General features: G+C 39.1%; 3 protein-coding genes and 1 long non-coding RNA gene across 7 annotated transcripts; 2 read left to right on the top strand and 2 right to left on the bottom strand.

Annotated features, from left to right (window-relative positions):
- The first annotated feature begins 728 nt into the window (after positions 1-728).
- On the top strand, positions 729-9,478 carry LOC118405692 (cytosolic 5'-nucleotidase 3-like). Of its 4 annotated transcripts, none has more exons than XM_035805307.1 (9): positions 729-990; positions 2,826-2,924; positions 3,618-3,687; positions 4,243-4,289; positions 4,670-4,755; positions 5,579-5,668; positions 6,279-6,441; positions 6,930-7,130; positions 7,610-9,478. In XM_035805307.1, the coding sequence occupies exons 1-9, from the start codon at positions 856-858 to the stop codon at positions 7,709-7,711; spliced, it is 993 nt and encodes a 330-aa protein (XP_035661200.1). In that variant the 5' UTR covers positions 729-855; the 3' UTR covers positions 7,712-9,478. The 4 variants fall into 4 exon arrangements, with proteins under 4 accessions (XP_035661200.1, XP_035661199.1, XP_035661198.1 ...); XM_035805306.1 differs by lacking the exon at positions 5,579-5,668 and adding an exon at positions 5,199-5,288; XM_035805305.1 differs by lacking the exon at positions 3,618-3,687 and adding an exon at positions 3,482-3,551 and having other exon boundaries at positions 730-990.
- On the bottom strand, positions 8,766-12,518 carry LOC118405693. The gene is made up of 3 exons (XM_035805308.1): positions 12,057-12,518; positions 11,442-11,539; positions 8,766-11,301 (listed from the first exon to the last, which is right to left on the bottom strand). Exons 2-3 carry the CDS (start codon positions 11,523-11,525, stop codon positions 10,615-10,617), a joined length of 771 nt encoding a protein of 256 aa, XP_035661201.1. The 5' UTR covers positions 11,526-11,539; positions 12,057-12,518; the 3' UTR covers positions 8,766-10,614.
- A 1-nt stretch (position 12,519) lies between these two features.
- Positions 12,520-15,872, top strand: LOC118405694. The gene is made up of 3 exons (XR_004829929.1): positions 12,520-12,590; positions 13,135-13,215; positions 13,525-15,872. It is a non-coding gene; the product is annotated as an uncharacterized LOC118405694 (long non-coding RNA).
- A 57-nt stretch (positions 15,873-15,929) lies between these two features.
- LOC118405393 (collagen alpha-1(XIX) chain-like) lies at positions 15,930-17,328 on the bottom strand. Its single transcript, XM_035804890.1, has 3 exons — positions 17,240-17,328; positions 15,991-16,933; positions 15,930-15,946 (listed from the first exon to the last, which is right to left on the bottom strand). Exons 1-3 carry the CDS (start codon positions 17,315-17,317, stop codon positions 15,930-15,932), a joined length of 1,038 nt encoding a protein of 345 aa, XP_035660783.1. The 5' UTR covers positions 17,318-17,328.
- Positions 17,329-18,379: the final 1,051 nt, after the last annotated feature.

Raw genomic sequence — 18,379 nt, 5'->3', positions numbered from 1 at the left:
TAATTTGCATTTTATCTAGCAAAATTAAAGCTACATGCCATGTAGATTATCCATATGATCACAATTTGCTACAGTTGATTTGATGCGCTCAAAATAAGGGACGGTCCGATTCACTTCCCCTCGAAGGGATCAAAATTAGCTAAATTAAGCAGAACGCAGGTAATGGTCAACATTTATGATATGTTTAAGATTAAGGCCATACTTTGTATTTGTAGTAACTATTAGCTCTGTAATGGTGACTGTTTATTTCATCTGTTCTAATCTTATTATTATTGTTATTAAACCTAGGCACTATGTTTGGTTTGCCCCTCTTAAATAGCGGGACATTCCGTTAGCTGTACAAGACTTGGATTACCTATACAAATAATCAGTCACAAATATAGATATTTAATATCAGTAGGCTTAAAGTCTACATAACAGATTCAACAGTGTATCAAAATGTGTTTATCATAGTTAACAGACTCCATTCCCATTCTCTAATATGTTTTTATCTATATAAAATGCATTATCCCTGCTAGGTCATTTGCTGAGTCCATTCTATAGTAGGGGATCACAAAATACATCTCATAACGAATAATCAGACTTGTCTGAACTATTAAACTCATTAGAATACTATATTTTTAAGTATAAGTGTAATAAAATTATTTCTTAGTGAAATAATGATTAGATTATAGTTATTTCATCTTTTATAAGATAGTTTTGTTGTGTTCATCCGATGACCTCTGAATGGTATCGTCTACCGGTCAATCCATAGATTAAAATTTCTGGCGTCGCTCTGCTGTATTTATCCGTCCCGTTCCCTCTATAAATATCCTGCAGAACCGTCTGTTAGCTCTTTCTCCTTCCTGACAAGCTATGGCGCGGACATCGGGCTGGAACACCACGGCAGCAATAGTGACCGGGGCCGCTTGTGCCCTGGCCGGGGCCGCTCTGGCCGGCTACCTTTTGTCCGGCCGGCGCCCAAAGAAACGGACCAAGATCATTGAGATGGTGGGTGATTTAAAAAAGTTTGTTTACCAGGGCTTTATTTGACGGTTTGTTCAACTACTAATTGGCCACTATTCATTGTTTACATCGAATGCCGTAACGGCACATTTGCATACTCAACGACAGTCATAAGGAAAACAATACTGTACAGTAACTTACGCAATATTATAACTGACGTTACGTCAACTATGTCGAAAATATAGCAGGTGCCATTCATTACTTTCTAGGTAAAAACGATAGAGCAGAAAAAGACCATTCATTTGAGAACAGAAAGTTTGAAGGAATGTGATCAGAACACAGGTTGCTGATTGCCCTGCCAAACAATCAGATTATGATGCATATGGCTGGGAGAAACCACACCTTACAATCTTGTCTTGCAAATGATTATGATCAGGACTGGAATAGTTAGTTGTCTAGAAATTTACCTTGTGACTTAATTATTTAATAGGGCTCGGGACATGCAAATAGAGATTATACTGGATCAATAGGTTTTTTGTGCACTGTAGGTATTCCCTTAGATGTTAATTGATCATCAATAACAATGAAATGATTTGAATTAGATTGTAATGAAGCCCCAACTTCTGCACCTGGTTCTGTCCTCTCTGCTCAACAACCAAAACATCCTAACTGCCCACAGAGCTTACAGTGCAGGAATTGTTGCTATTTTTGTTTAAAGCAGCAACCTTTGGTCATCATGAACCCTGTAACCCTGACCTTATCCTAATGTCAACGTGCCAACCTTGGAACTAGAAACAACAACACTGGAGCTGGTGTGTTGTGCCAAGGGGCTGCTATATAGATACAGATACAGAACTGCATTCTGTAGTAAAGTTCCAGACACAAAATGCATGATTTTGCAAGGGGCTGGTTTTGTATGTTGCAAATTAATAATTTTCACTTTCTAGAGAGCAAGCATAAAGTAAAAAGAAAGGATGTTTCCCAGACTACAGTAGTACTAGTAACCTATATTCAACTGATGTGATATACGTCATGCATAAAAATATGATACTCAAAATGTAGGTCAGATATCAGCCTAAATTTCCATAATACATGTAATTTACTCGTTGATTGATCGACCAATTCTTCGATTTCTCCATGGGACCAAGCATCAATCAAAATTTCATTTCTCTAATGGCTATTCATGACAGACAACTTGTTTTGAATTTGACCGTTAGATGTCCTCTATAAGATGTGCATCTAGTCTATCTAGCTCTCACAAACAAGGGGGTTTAGTGGGTATTGGGGGTTTGTTTTGGTCAGTTCTAATTTGGTTTGTGATGCCAATGACCGAAGTGGGGTCTGTTTATAGAAACAGCTGATGCAGTTGCATCATCTGTTTTGGAGGGGAGCTGAAGTCATGAATATTCATGAGCACTTGATCCCTCAAGGGGTTGTCCCAAATGAAGGGCAGGGATTTTCTCCATGCCAAAAATCTGCACGAGAAATCTGCAGGTGTAAATTGACTTTACAATATGCAAATTACTAGTAAGCAGTTTTAAACCTCTGTAGTACCTCTAGAGTCGTCCTTTCAGCATAAAATTTGTGTCAGAGGGATAAGGAGATTGTCGGGTTTAAGAACTACTACATGTGAAGGACACAGGTATCACTAGACCCCACACTCATTTGTAGTGCTGTATCTTCTTTTATGATAATGAGAATTAATAATATATACATTAAAGAAGGTCAGACATCCAGGTATTAATAATATGTGCCAAAAACAGGTACTCAAGCAACTGGACATGAGTTTGGAAACAGTCCAAACTAGAGGGTTTTTCCATATTATTATCAGTTTAACTTCAAACTTTAAGGTTCACAATGTGATTTTACATCCTCCACAGATGGATGAACTCCAGAAGGAAAATGTCCACATCAGGGATCCAGAGAGAGTGGAGAAACTGCTGTGTCAGCTGATTCAGGATGGCAAGAGTAAACTACAGGTGCTTACTAACTAGTAGTGTGGTCTGAAGGACAGAGTCTGTCATAAGAATTAAGTAAAAACATTTCTTACACTTTGAGGCATACAGTTCATGTCATTAACTAATGTCTCACTAAAAAGATTATTTTCATGACATACAGTTATACATGATGAGATTTTTTAAATGAGTAAGCATGAAGTAGTCTTCGAAAAGTAATATTAGTGGGGATAGCCAAATCAAAATACCCTAACAATGACAGTACTGATTGTATACAATATATCATGTCATTGTGAACTGATTGTGAACCTGGTGTTTCATGTGTTAGTTATCTTTTGTGCATTTTCTTCAATACCGTGGTGTATCATGTAAAAAATGAAATAAACATTTCTCCTTAAGTGTATTCATAATATATGCCTCCCTCTGTTATAGATTTTCCTAGCTCTCAAATTCAGTGGCAAACACAAGTAGTTTGTTGTGTCCTTAATCCAAAGTCAAGGGGATGTCAGTGTCATAGCCTCTAGTCATTATCTGTAAGTGTAAAATAAACCACTGTTCTGTCTCTCCAACCGTTTTTCCAGATAATCACGGACTTTGACATGACATTGTCTCGTTTCTCCATCAATGGGAAGCGGTGTGCCACGTGTCACAGTAAGTCTCTAGGGAAATGCGTCCCCGCAAGCCGCATGGTTTCATATGTGTTAATTCTTATCTTAGGTCATCACTGATTTTGACTACACAATCACCAGATGGGCCTACAAAGGCACAAGAGTTGCTGCAAGTTTCAGTGAGTTGGAACATGCAAAAATTATAAGAGTAAAAATGCATTTGTAGAGCGCAAAACCTCCGCCAAGGCAGCATATTGTTCATCATTTTTATCTGCAGTTTCTGAAATTATCAACAGGAGCACTGCTGCACAGCAGCCTATCGTTATGACTGCTGCACAGCAGGCTAAGCAAAAAGATATGGGGTAAAGTCTTCCCATGAAGAAGAAATTCAAAAGTTTTCAAAAAAATCTACCTATCATGCCTAAGCGGAGGTAATTCTTCCCAAATCCTGGAACTGGAGATCCCCACCCTCACCCTCCCCCCACAACTGCTGAGTAGTGCATTTTTGCATGTTGCATGTCTGTGATGTGATATCTTATGCTGTATTGTTTCATTCCATAATCATTACAAGCAAATGGAATTGTTTTGCATGTAATTCAGTGTAAGGTGACCATAGTGGAATGGTTAGATCTTATCGGAATACCATATGCCAAAATGTTGGTGACAAATATATCAATTTTGGTGTTTTTTCTCTCACTTTTTCCACTAAACTGTAACCTCCTGTCCCATTTCAGATGTACTAGAGAACTCCAGCTTGGTGCCTGAGTCCAAAAAACAAATTGTAAGTATTCAAAATTTAAACATTTTTGTATGTGGAGCTTCACCATTGCCTCGTCCTATGTAATATACCTTGGTAACAAACCACTGGCTGGGATTAAATGTTTCCACTTTTGTGACATGGCGTCTAGCCAACTGCCAGCCAATCAGAGTTTAGCTGAGACTTCCCAAGGTATATTTTATAGACCACAGGCAAGACTCTGAATAGGAGAATGTATTTGAATGGTCGTTACTTTTACTTCTGTACTTGTGTGAATTGTAATATGAATTATGATTATGACAGACGTAAGGTTTAAGTACAAATGTTTTATCTGCCATGCTGGATGATTATACCTGTTAGTGAATACAACTTACCATAAAATTCATAATTGTTTTTCTCTTCAGCTGGATGAATTGAGAGATACCTACTACCCTATAGAGATCAATGCCAAGATGACAATAGAGGAAAAGATACCCTTCATGATGGAGTGGTAAGTTTATAACAAACATATAGAATGTTGCTTGACAGTGTTCAACTGTCTGTACATTTCCAAATATTTCACTGTTTATAGTTTCCACCAATTATTTTTTCTTAATTGTAAGTTCTCAGCTACTTTTGTATGGTATTATTTGCATTTTGGCAGTCAGAAGTTTGCCTTTCACAGACATATCTCTGTGTTGTATTAAAAAGAGATGAAAAGGAGTAGCAGTAACTGGCTAATAAGTAGTATATCTTTTTTTAATTGCTTTTTCTCGTAACGTTTCTTTCTCTTTTATAGTACAGTAGTCATGATAAAATCTATTATAAAACATCAAATCTTGCAACATTGCAAAATTTTTTATGTATGTTACGTCTAAAAACGTTAACCTTTTTTCCCTAAGTTTGTATTGGTGATATTATGACAGAGCTGAGGTTTCAAAAATTCACACTTAGGTGGACAAAGGCTCAGTCAGCAATTGTTGCATGCAACTTCCGGAGGGAAGACCTCACCAGAGCTGTCAGGGAGTCTAATGCTATGCTCAGGTTTGTATCACAGTAGAAACAATGAAGAACATGTACCTGTCAACTGCTTGTTGCCTGTCATGGTAGAAGAATGAACAGAAATGGTCATGTATTTCAAAACATTTTCTTCACCAAAAATTTTTGTCACTCAGAAATAGAAATGATGAGAAAGGCAAAGAAATTCAATTATGCCTTTTGAACAAAAGGCAGTTTTGACATTTTCCATGTCAGGGAACAGTGCAGTTTACACGTGCATGTGAGTGTATAAGTGATAACTGTTTGTGATGTTGAAGTTTACAATGTGTCATCAGGTATACAAAAGGCACCGGAGTTCTCGTTGAGTGCGGATTGAAGCAGTCTGATCTATCCCTCGCTGTTAAGGAGTCAAATGCTCGAATGAGGTTTGTTACCGCGTGTTCTCCCCTCCCCCTTCGGGTTTGACCTATGACCTTACATGCCTGACCCCTGACATCATTTTCCATAATGCCTCTTATGCTAAGACCCATCTGAGATATCCGTGGTAAAAAAAAATTCTCACAATGATGTGTTTGAGAATTACTAAATTCTTAACAATAGTTTATATCTTGTCAACATTGTTTGCCTTCTCTTAGAGTAAAGATTAAGTCTGATTTACTTGTGCTGTGAGAGCACTGATTCTTTGTGTGTGTAAAAAAACACAAGTTCACCATCATCCATCAACTATATCCATTGTTTTGAAAAATAGAATTTAGGGATATCAAGTGGTTAGATACAGATGGTTAGATATGCATTGCAATTTGAAACCACTGTCCGTTTACTTGATACTCTAGATAGCCTGTTTTTAAAAGCAATAGATATACATGCACATATAAGTTACCCCATGGGTAAAATGAATTAGAATTTCAATGGAAAACAAGAAGAGAAAAAGGGATATGCAGCCGCCTTTTCCAAAGTCTCTTTCTAAAACTTTGGAACCCATAGATTCTGACCTTCAGTACACTGACCTTTGTTTGTTTGTTTGTTTTCCCCCAGAGATGGCTGTGATTGGCAGTTCCACACGCTCCACGAGCACAGCGTGCCGATGTTGATCTTCTCTGCAGGGATCGGGGACATTCTGGAGGAGATCATCAAGCAGCACTCCCAGATGTACGCCAACATGAGGGTCGTGTCCAACTACATGGACTTCAACCATGATGTGGGTGTAGTCCTCTCAGAATATCACTTTGAATATCATATTAGGGCTCAAAATTCATAGCCTGGGTACTAGTACCATCCTAGTTCTACTGGGGCTCCTTACACTCCCTACCCTAAAAAAGGCTACAAAATTCAATACTTGGAATAGGTGTAGCCTAAGAATTTAGGTGCATAGAAAATTTTGGGTATGCAACATAGAATAAGGTAGAATGTCACCAAAATGATAAGGGAAGAAAGATTTTCTTGTCCAGAGTTGTAGGCAGAATCCGGAAGTTGGTGTGCGGCACTCAATGTTTGAGGCATGCACTGTGGCAACACAGCTTGAACTTGGAGCTTTGAAAAATTGCATGAATCACCCATGTTTTTGTAGCTTACATTGAAATTTCACACCACAGTTAATGGTGTACAGCTCCAACGTTTGTGCACCCAGTATTTTGAGCCTTGCAAATACATGTAAGTTAAAGTTAAACCTGATCTTTTCGTCAATAGGGTATGTTGGTGGGTTTCAAGGGGGACCTTGTGCACACGTACAACAAGAACGAGGGGGCCCTGCGGAATTCTGACTACTTCACAACGCTGAAGGAGCGCCGCAACATCATCCTGATGGGGGATTCAATGGGAGATCTCAGGATGGCGGACGGGGTGCCTAACATGCAACATATCCTCAAGATAGGGTTTCTCAATGACAATGTGAGTTTGATGATGTTTTCTTATTTTTTGCAATTGTAGCATTAGAAAGGAAGACTTCCTAAGTTAAAGAGGACTTTCTGCCAATAAGTTACATTAAAGCCTTCTTCTTTATTTCCTTGGATTTTTGCCCTAGATGTAGAGCAAGTCAGAAATAGAGTGGCTGCAGTTCTGGATAAAATTCCTAGGTGGGGTTGCTGCAATGGTCAATCTTGTACCCAGGGCAGTAATGTAGTATTCTGGACACAAGATTCTTCAGAACCAATCATCTGGCTTGTTTCTTTTGTACCAAAATTAGAGCCAATCAAAATCATTGTTCTGTACATGTGCTGGTAACATTCCTTTTTGGAGGGAAGTATGAACTTTTGTGGTGTATTTTAGCCATTTTCTGTCAGTTGTAAGATGTATAACATGAAATAACGATTACTTTATCATGCAAATTTATTGTCACTAATGTTTGCCAATTTTTTCGTTTGTTTCAGATTGAGGAGAGGTTAGAAAAATACAAGGAAGCATATGACATTGTGCTAGTGTCAGATGACACCATGGATGTGCCAAATGCTATCATGAAAAAGATTCTATAGTATAGAGGCCATTTTATCATGTATCCTATCCATATAAGGCCATGTAAGCTTGGTTTCCTGTGGGTATATCTGGAGACAACGGATTGCTAAATTGCACAGTTGGGGAATTCAGTACTCTGGAATTCCTTGGCTGTGAAAGGACTTCTTGTGCACCACCAACTTATAACTATTAACCGTTAGTCCCTTCTCTGGAAGCAATGTTTTCAGTAGTAAGGGTCCCAGGCTACTTGCCTATCATACACTAGTATTTACAGCCATAAATAGGATGGAATGTCTACAATCAAGGTCAAATCAACATCCTTTTTCTCAGCTGTGGAATTCACGTATAACTCACTCACTCACGTATAAAACGTATGAATTCCATGGTCAAATGTTGTAACAAGAATCAAGCTGACAAAACAGAGTGTAACAACCAATGATCATTTTCTTTGTACCTGAAACAAAAAAAAGGTATCATTGGTTGCTATTGTCCCAATTAGTATCAGCAATTTTTTTAGCTTGTTGTTGAGGTACATCAAAATGTAAAGGCTGATGTCTATAATTTGTTTTTGTGGCCTAAGTAGGATGTATCGGGGGAGAGGGCAGTTTTACATACTAACATTCTCAAAAGATCATTGATTTTAGATTATAGTTTGAAATTTGAAAACTTTTAGATTTTTCTCCTTGTAGTTAATAACAAAGGGCAATTTGAAGCAAATTATTCAAAAACATTTGTAAGAAAATAGATACTTAAGTCTATAAGATATGTTCACAGTAGAGGAAGAGATATTGAACATCTAATCAAAACATTTTCTGAAAGTTGTGTTAGAAATTGCGCTGTTAAAAGAATGATCATGAATACTTATCAGCAAGTCTTGGCAAATTTGCTTTCTTGAAGTGAGGATTGCCAATCTGCTTGCTGTTCTCAGTATACCTTGAAATTCTGCTCTGCCAAATTACTGGTAGAGCATTTTCAGTATTGTGCTCATTGTCACATGGGGCAATGAGTTCTGAAGCTACCTCAAATAATTTTCATATTGCGCTGCGGCTTTTTTACCATGATGTTTTCCTTTTTTGTGTGTGGTGGAGGGATACATGGAAATATTCCCTGACATTCTTCAGTGCGTATTCTCACAAGGGCTAAAACGAAACAAAACATGCATAGTTATAGTTGGATTGCACTTACACGTAGGTAAATTCATATGTAGTGAATTGGATATTAAGAATAGTCTTAAAAGTAGAATGTGTGGGTCTTTTAGTATTTTGCTCAACAAATAAAAATCATCAAGATTTTGAGTGGCCATTCAGATTTTAGCTGTTTATACTATGCTGTGGTGCAATGGTGAAAACAGAAACAGTGAATTACCAGACATACGTAACATAAAATATTATCTCAAAGGGTCAAATGTAGGGTCCATCTGTCACATACATTCTTGTTGCATCAAGTTTGTCCTTAAGTGGCCTGCATTTGTCTCTCCTCAAAAATGCAGACCATTACAAAATATAACAGATGTATAAAAGAAGTCCAATCCCACATCTGCCTTTTGTTGAAGTAAACAACATTGTATTTTACTCCTGCACCAGTACTCATTGTATCAAAGTGTTGGATTTTTTAATTATTTCTTGGTGTTTTAATCTTGCTGCTTCAGTCAGATAATGATGACTATGGTCATGTTTTTCATGAGAAAAGCCAGACTTCTCATAAAATTCTAATGATATGTGATATATACATATATAGCTGCGTATGAGTATTGTAAATTTCTGGATGATATTAAAGTGAAGATGATTTCCTTTGTTTTTCCTCTGTCTTGCAAGTATACACTAAATCCACACTTATTGACATACATATTTGTACACCTATACAGAAAGTGTTGTAAGCATATATTAGCATGAACAGGAAATGGTACAAACACCGGTTTCTATGATGCGGAAGGCTACATTGAAGGCCACTAGTCATACACTACTATGACATTTTCAGGAAAAGAACCCCATGGTGTTCCCTGTTCTTCAACTAGTACATGTAACCATGCCCTGGTTTACGTGCCTACAGTATTAATATCACATTTTCGACTAAGAGGTCCCGTTTTTTCCCTGCTCAGTTGTCAACTACATTTTTGTATACTTCTTGATGAAAGTACATGTAGTTGACGCCTTTGAATGTTGTAACATCCTCTTACTTACGATGTGCCTGATATTTAGGCCTTAACAATACATACATATACTTTGAGGTGAGGGGAGAATATAATGTCCACCCTCAAGGGGTATATGACAAAAAAATAGGCTACTGGTACAGCTTGTGTACGTAATTGTTTTCAAGGAAGCAGTTACAATGATGACACTGAGACACGATTTTTAAGCTTTGCAACTTTTCATAACTTCTTTACAGTTGAATGTGGTTCTGTGGAGGTTGCCTGCATGGTGCACATTACACGCAACGTTAATCCTTTAAGACAGATGGCTTAGGGAAAGGCTATCATTTAAGAGCAATACGTTATTAATGATGATTCTCAGTACCATGGAAAGTGCATCATGTCAGTACTGATGATGATGCTTTTATCATCATTAAAATACACCAGATATTATTAAAAGTGCATTGGTACTGATGATCTTTCAGTACCATGAAAAGTGCACAGGCACTGTTGATTGTGATTAAATACCGTGCAAAATGCACTGGTACTGTCAATGGTGATTTCTTACCATTAAAGGTACAGGGAGCAGGACAATAACGTCCGGTGTTGGATACAGTGGCCACAAATAAGACTTTTTTTCCTATTCACCAAAAGGAAATTGATGGGGCATACACAGTTATTCCATGATTTACATATGATTGGAAAATGTCTTTCCGGTAGCCGAAGTATCAGAGTCGTGTTGGATGTCTGTGAATTATCCTATGTAACAACTGCAAATAGTAGAGCCACCCTCTTCTAATTCTTTCTTAGCAGTTTGGCTACCCCCAGAAGCTTCAGCTGGACCTGAGAAGCTGATCCTGATATATCATTACTTCCTATTTGACCCTCACTGCTTGGCTGATTGTCAGTTGGTTGTGGATTGAACGAGCTTGATGAGGAGGGCGGATTGTTAAGTGGCCCATCCCCTCCACCATGCCCACTTGGTGACTGGTCCTGATGTTCCCCTTTAGCTGCCCCATCCCCATCTTCACCAGGGCTTCCTGGGACCATAAGAGAAGCATTATCTACCTGACCCTCCTTTGGTTGTGAACCACTATTCGACGGCCTCTGGTCAGTAGGGGCACCCCCTATCTGAAGCTGTGAAGTATTTTGACTCTTAAACAGAGATTTCATGGAGGCCCACCAACTCTCGTCTTTGATCTTATTAAGCTCAACATCACCTTTCCCTGTAATCAGTGCTACAAACTTGACAGAACCCTGCCCAGACTTAACCACATACCCATTCCCATACAGGTCAAATATCTTGAGTTCTGCATCCCTCCATACCCCCGGGTACTGCTTCTGTAGGGGCTCCAGGTTAGTGATTGCTCGCTGCAGTAACTTGCGAAGGCTTGCTGTCCGCTCATCGTCTGTTGTCCCCTCGTTTCCACAGTACTCAATGATAAGTTTCCCAAGTTTAGGTTTGTTGATCTCTTCAACCGTCTGAAAGAAAAACTTTGCTTCTTAAAAAAGTGAATTCATTTTTATCAGACCCAAATGTCAAGACCGTATTATGTCCGGGATATAGTAAAAGTTCACATATTTTACTAGCAAGCTGTAGAAACAACAAGTTATATATTTACCATTACACCATAACCATAGGATGCCTGATCTTGGCTTCGTTGACCTTCCGCTGACCCCGCGGGAGTGCTCATTGACTGGCCCATTTTCCGCTGTGTATCTAGATTTCAACATATTTTGTTACAGATGTCAAAGAATGGGCTGCGTGTACTAACATGAGCTGATAACATGTTGCCATGATATGTACAATTGAAGCCGACTTGAACTTTGGTCCAGGATCCATTAAAGTTAAACAATGTTACTGTTTCCTACAAACAATCTGTTTCCATGCACATGCACGTTTTCTTCAAGCCACACCGCCCTAACTATGGCCCTTTACCAGGTCGTGTATTTTGCATAATTTTCTCCGCCCGAGCCCTCTAACACACCACTGGGTTTCATGACAAGTTTAGCTCAATACTTGTCGACACGTTACTCCCATACAACGCAAGCAACTTAAGTTTCAACTTTCAAGCATGACGCTTGACCCAGTACCGCATAGCGTCTATGAATTTTTGTCTTTTCAGGAACCTAGTCACCCATCCTACATTGAGCATTCGTTGCAGCACATACTTGTTGTCAACATTGACCGTTAATCAAAGACAATACATACGATAAATGATGTAGAATAGAAATACCTGTTTCCTGTCAGAAAATCGTCGCCGAATTCTCCGTATTGAGAGTCGTTTTCGAGAAATATTTCAACGCTTGTATTGTTGAGAAGTTCTGCGGATGGCACAGAAATGATAGTCTCCCGAGACTGGACTGCCAAGCAGAAAACTTGGACTGTCTGACTCTCACTTTAAAGTGAAAGTATATAATGCAGCCATGAAAATCCTAGTGAGCACGTAAAAGTGAGTCATCACCGAACTGCGTCACTTTAAACGAAGCTAAAATTACTACGCAAAACACTAGGTCGTTTCTCTATAATGTACAGGTTGTAATCAGTACTAATCTGAGAGTACTTTGTATAATACAATGAAGACCTGTATTCTGAGAACGATCTTACATTCTGACGAAACAACTTTGAGATTTCATGTTTGCTGACTGAGAACTATATTCTTGCGGCGGATCACTACGAATGCACTCAGGGCTCAGAATATTTTTGGAGCAAAACTTTTAGAAATACCAATTGAGGCTGGTGCTGTCGCCGAAATAGCACAGATTGACTGGTAAGTTTATCTTATTATTTCTTTAGGATAGATTTGATAGTGCATTAATGAATAGCACATATTGTGCAACATTTATGAGATTGACCTGGAATAAATGGCATGGGACATTGTCAAAAGTTGCTGTGAAAATATCAGCTTCGTCTTGGCATTCACACGATCACACGAAATTCAAAGTACAAAGGTCTGTGTCGTGTACGTATATCACCAAAACATCGCGTTTATCACCATGAAATCCAGCTTGCGATTCTGTTTGTTTAAGCTCATTTAGTTCACAAGCCCCACAGTGGAATGCAACATGCAAGTCATTTCCATGCATGTATACTTAGATTTTGTATAATTTCTGATATAGAAAATATTCACATCGGCAGACGAATAAGCTAACTTGGCGTTATAAAAGGCTCATTTTTGAAAAGACAATTCATATAACAGCTTTTCTTTCAAACCATGTAAGGCACAATGTGAACCAGAAAATAACAGCGGAGAATGATACAACTAATTAATAGCTGAGTTACCGAACTTACTGACAGCTTTATATTTCCGTCAGACCTAGGATCACACATTCCAGAATCGTTGACGTGCGTAGCAGGTATTGTGCAGCATGGGGCAAGGAACAGGAAAAATTCCTGTGAGTAAATACCTTTTATGCATTATGTATTAATTGTATTATACTTTTGTAAGTTGTATCATTATATATTTGTCTTATGATTAATACAAATTTACTTATCTACTTTAAGTATAATTATCAATTATACTTTGATTGTGTCATTTTAAGTTGGATAGAATCCATAAAACAAGATGTATTGTGTTATACTTTATTTTTTCTGCCTTCTTCACAGCATTGTGACAAAGTTAAAAATTGATGGATAATCAAATAGATACGTATGCATGTGCACAAAATTTACAATTTGTTGATACAGCCCTTTTTGCATTGAAGGATACTGACGTTACGGTTCACTGTGGGGGCGAGGTCACGGAGGACATCATAAAAGAGCGACTGCGCATTGAAATAAGGAGAAGAGGCGACGACTTCGCGACGTCATCGGATGCGGACTATCTGAGGGCAGCCTGTAGATATGTCACCCAGGAACACTCCTGGGTAAAGAGCAATCTTCAGCTTGCAGTCTACGGGAAACTCTCCAGTTGGACCTTCTACTCAGGGAACCGCTCGAATCAGGTTGCATTTTATAACGATAATTCCAAAGTCTACGAGCCGACATGGCAGAGAAAGGGGTGGAAGCTTAACGTGTATAATGGCGTTAAAATAGCCCTTAACTATGCGTCAAAGGCGCTCCTCGCTCTAGCTGGTGCGGTTGTTGCAACGAACCCAATAGCCGGTGGTGCACTGGCTATTGGTGGTGTTACGTCAGGCTTAGGGTCTGAATTGATGTAATGACAAATGACAATAATCTACCTCTGTGATCATAGGGCGTAGTCGGTTCCTTTGACTGGTCACAGAAATACACCCAATTAGCGAAGTGGAATTGGGTAACTCAATCCTTTCAATATGTAAAGCCTACCAGAATGACAAAATGGCGACAATCTAACCATGCATTCACCTTCTTGAGTTGAAAATGCAACCTCTTTAACATCCTTAACAGAGGTATCAAAAAGGCACGTGAAACAAAAGATTTTTCTCAATGAATCATAATTCTAATAGTCTTGTAAATGACATATTGTGCTAATATCAGTATAATTCATACTGATATACATTGGTACTGATTGTTTTTCGCTGACGTTTTGTAATGATTTCCACCTCGCCTTGTGGAATCCATTGTATTGATGAAATCTGTTTCTCATGATGCGTACTAATGCATATTACCTTTAATGATGACATCCATATACATCGGATAAAAAAGGCAGTAGCTACTAAATACACTTGATGACACTAAGTAGAGTTGACAAGAGGTTCAATATAAACACATGTTGTACTCATATATACAGTCCAATTTTCCGATATCAACTTCATGTGATCTTGATAGTCAAGGGAGGAAAATGTAACAAAGTGTCAAGCAATAATGGTTTCAATTTCATGTGATACAATTAATATATAATAACTTCCGCATTTGTAGATATTGATTAACGTGTAGATATATACATTGTGAATAATATTTTGCTCTGCTGCTGATTTTCGAGCAAATATCAAGGAATTCGAAAGTGCAATATGATTGTAAATCAATTTGTAAGTTGTGTGCCAAAATGTATGACAAAATAGCGACTAGGTGGTAAATATAACTGTTCCTGTCAGTCAAGTAGACGTTTCTTATTGTACCAATCTTGCAATATGAAGGACGTCACTGGGGGAACATTGCAATGAACCTATCTTATTCCTAAGAATTTGACTATGCATCATTTTTGACCTAGCATCTTAACTTTCATCGATGAAATCATTATAGATTGCTCCACGTACTAATAATACCAACAGAAAATAGAAAGGCACATGCAATGAATTCAATTTAACATTAAAAAACTCACACCCATGGTCTGCATTCATTACTGTATTTATCACAACGTCAGAAATGACCTTCTTTCGTACATACTCTAAACCCAGATAACCTTATTTTACAGGTCTCTACAGTAGGCAGGAATATTACATATACTAGTAGTATATAACATACAGTAACAATCTAATCGAAATTAATTGTATGTACAAAAGCCTCCCTAAACATAATCGTTAGAGGGATATAGGGCAAAGGAATTTGCTTGATATACAAACTAACTTTGCTTGTGCTGTGGTGGATAGCGAATATATACATACATATACGTGCTTATAAACAGCTACAAGCCAGTTTTGGAATTCAAAGCCATGCAATTTTCCATGTTTTCCTGGCCATACACAAAGAAGAAAATGAATATAGTTTTAGCAAGGATGTCCATGTATAGTTAGATCCGATTTCAAGAATTACTTATATATAGGACCCTTAATCATGTAGATAGATAAAACTGACACCTTCAGGTTATATTTCACCCATGCTTGGCCCGCGATAAAAGGGGCTTTGGAAATTCAAACGTTTGCACCCTATTTCAATGCTGACGTGGTTTCAGCAATGTTTCTCAACCGCCACACTATATCAAAGTTAGTTTGTTGTTTGTTGTCTGTTTGTTAATGTGTTACAACTTTTCGTAAATCATACCACATAATAATTGCAAAAGTTATCCTCTTCTTTTTTATCAGTTTGGATACCGCCAGTAGCTTCAGTGGGCTGTATCTGGACCTGAGAAGCTGATCCTGACATATCATTACCTCCTGTTTGACCCTCACTGCTTGGCAGATTGTCAGCTGGTTTGAGGTTGAATGAGGTTGACGAGGGGGGCTCATTGTTTAGTGACCCATCCCCTTTATCATGCTCGGTCAACAACTCGTCCAGATGTTGCCCATGAGGTGTCCCATCCCCATTTTCACCATGGTTGCCCGGGACCATCGGAGAAACAGCCTCTGCCTGAGGTTCCCCATGAGGTGTCCCATCCCCATCTTCACCAGGGCTGCCTGGGACCATCGGAGAAACAGCCTCTGCCTGAGGTTCCCCATGAGGTGTCCCATCCCCATTTTCACCATGGTTGCCCGGGACCATCGGAGAAACAGCCTCTGCCTGAGGTTCCCCATGAGGTGTCCCATCCCCATTTTCACCATGGTTGCCCGGGACCATCGGAGAAACAGCCTCTGCCTGAGGTTCCCCATGAGGTGTCCCATCCCCATTTTCACCATGGTTGCCCGGGACCAACGGAGAAACAGCCTCTGCCTGAGGTCCCCCATGAGGTGTCCCATCCCCATCTTCACCAGGGCTGCCCGGGACCATCGGAGAAACAGCCTCTGCCTGAGGTTCCCCATGAGGTGTCCCATCCCCATCTTCAGCATGGTTGCCTGGGACCATCTGGAAAACACCCTCTACCTGACCCTCTCTTGGTTGTGAACCACTATTAGACGGCCAGAACGAAAGGAAGGAAGAGAGCCAGCTTTGACTAGCATTACTCTGTTCAGGAGGGGCACCCTCTATCTGAAGCTGCTGAGTATCTTGCCTCTTAAAAAGAGCTTTCATGGAGGTCCACCAACTCTCCTCTTTGATCTTACTAAGCTCAACATCACCTTTTCCTGTAATTTGAACTACAAACTTGACAGAACCCTGCCCAGACTTAACCACATAACCATTCCCATACAGGTCAAATATCTTGAGTTCTGCATCCCTCCATACCCCCGGGTACTGCTCCTGTAGGGGTTCCAGGTTAGTGATTGCCCGCTGCAGTAACCTGCGAAGGCTTGCAGTTTGTTCGTTGTCTGTTGTCCCTTCGTGTCCACAGTACTTGATGATGAGCTTGCCGAGTTGGATTTTGTTGATCTCTTCAACCGTCTGAAAAAAAACGCACTTTGTTCATGAAAATGTTTTTTTTTTTTGTAATTTGTATATTTGGTGGGGAAAATCTATTATTCCATTGCTATAAAGAAGACAGTCAATTAAAATCCTTCTAGATTATTACAAGCTTAATTGCAGAATCAGAGATGAAACAATTGATTCATAAGAGCTCTAAATATCTCATGCCGGTAAGTGGTCTCCGAGTTCTTCCTTAGATTGAATACAACGCCATTAATCATAGATAGACACTATTAAACATGCTAACGATTCAAGCGGAGTTTTAAGAGAACATTACATACTCACCATTACTTGGTATCCGTCGGACTCATCGCCATCGGCCTGGTGATGTTGACCTTCAGGAGACCCCATTGACTGACCCATGTTTGCTGTGTGTCCAGTTCAACAAGGCATGCTTATAAGTTTCTGCTCCGTATACATTGTATAATTCAAAATTGGTAGCTCAGTGCAATCTGTGTATCAAGGTAGAAGCTCAACAAACAGGACATTTGCATTTCGAAACATCGTTTACATTTGGCATCTCTACGTACGTGCTGCTTTAATTTTACTTTATTTATTCAACCAAGAAAAATACAGGTCAGGTCATCCTAGGCCTATTTTTCAGGTAATCCTGGGCATATGTGCATACATAGAAACAACGCAATAATAATAATTAACAACATAGCTGTAAAAATAGCATTACTAAGCCATTAGGTATAATTGGCGCCTAAATGTCTACGTGTGGGCCGATGACGACTGGGCTGAAAATGATCTCCCTTCCCAAATGTGTTGCAAATTTACTGCCGTAGGCACATACGGTCTCCTTGGACCTTCCGTATTGTTGATACTCAATTTGCCCCTTTGTCTTCAGCACGCGAACTTGTAGCCGGACCGCATTGTCCCTTTCATGTATTAAGCAGAACTTGGACAAAATCCCTACCATCAATCCTTTACTAGGGGCCGGTTTATATGTTGTGCAACAGGTTGCAGTCGAACATAGATTTGTGTTGGTTGATCGGTATGTTTGAAGAGGCATGATACACGTACACTGTTTGCTACCTGTTACCTAAGTTGATGTCGCCGAATGGAAAGAAAGGTGCCTTCCGCCCGCCATTACATAATATTATGCACTGTGTTGTTGTTTGCACTCCCAAATGACTGAATCCCTATGTTTCGATTAAGCAATGTATATGAAGGAAGGAAAAAAAACTAGAGATACTATACCTTCTTCCCCAAAGAATTGGATCAGCAACTGAAATACAACGAGTATTGACAGTATTGAGAACCTCTGTAATCTATGTGGCATTTCACTTTCATTTCACTTTCATTATCACTATCGTGATGCTTCACTGCATACCGCGCAAAGTCTGCCGCCGACCAGAGTCTATCACAAATATTTACATCATATCACAGTTTTTGTACATTAACATAATTGTCAAGTGTATC

Source organism: Branchiostoma floridae, chromosome 18, assembly GCF_000003815.2.
Source record: "Branchiostoma floridae strain S238N-H82 chromosome 18, Bfl_VNyyK, whole genome shotgun sequence".
In the NCBI taxonomy this organism is placed as follows: domain Eukaryota; kingdom Metazoa; phylum Chordata; class Leptocardii; order Amphioxiformes; family Branchiostomatidae; genus Branchiostoma; species Branchiostoma floridae.
Note: the sequence above shows the minus strand (reverse complement) of the source record. Positions and strands in the feature narration are given on the sequence as shown.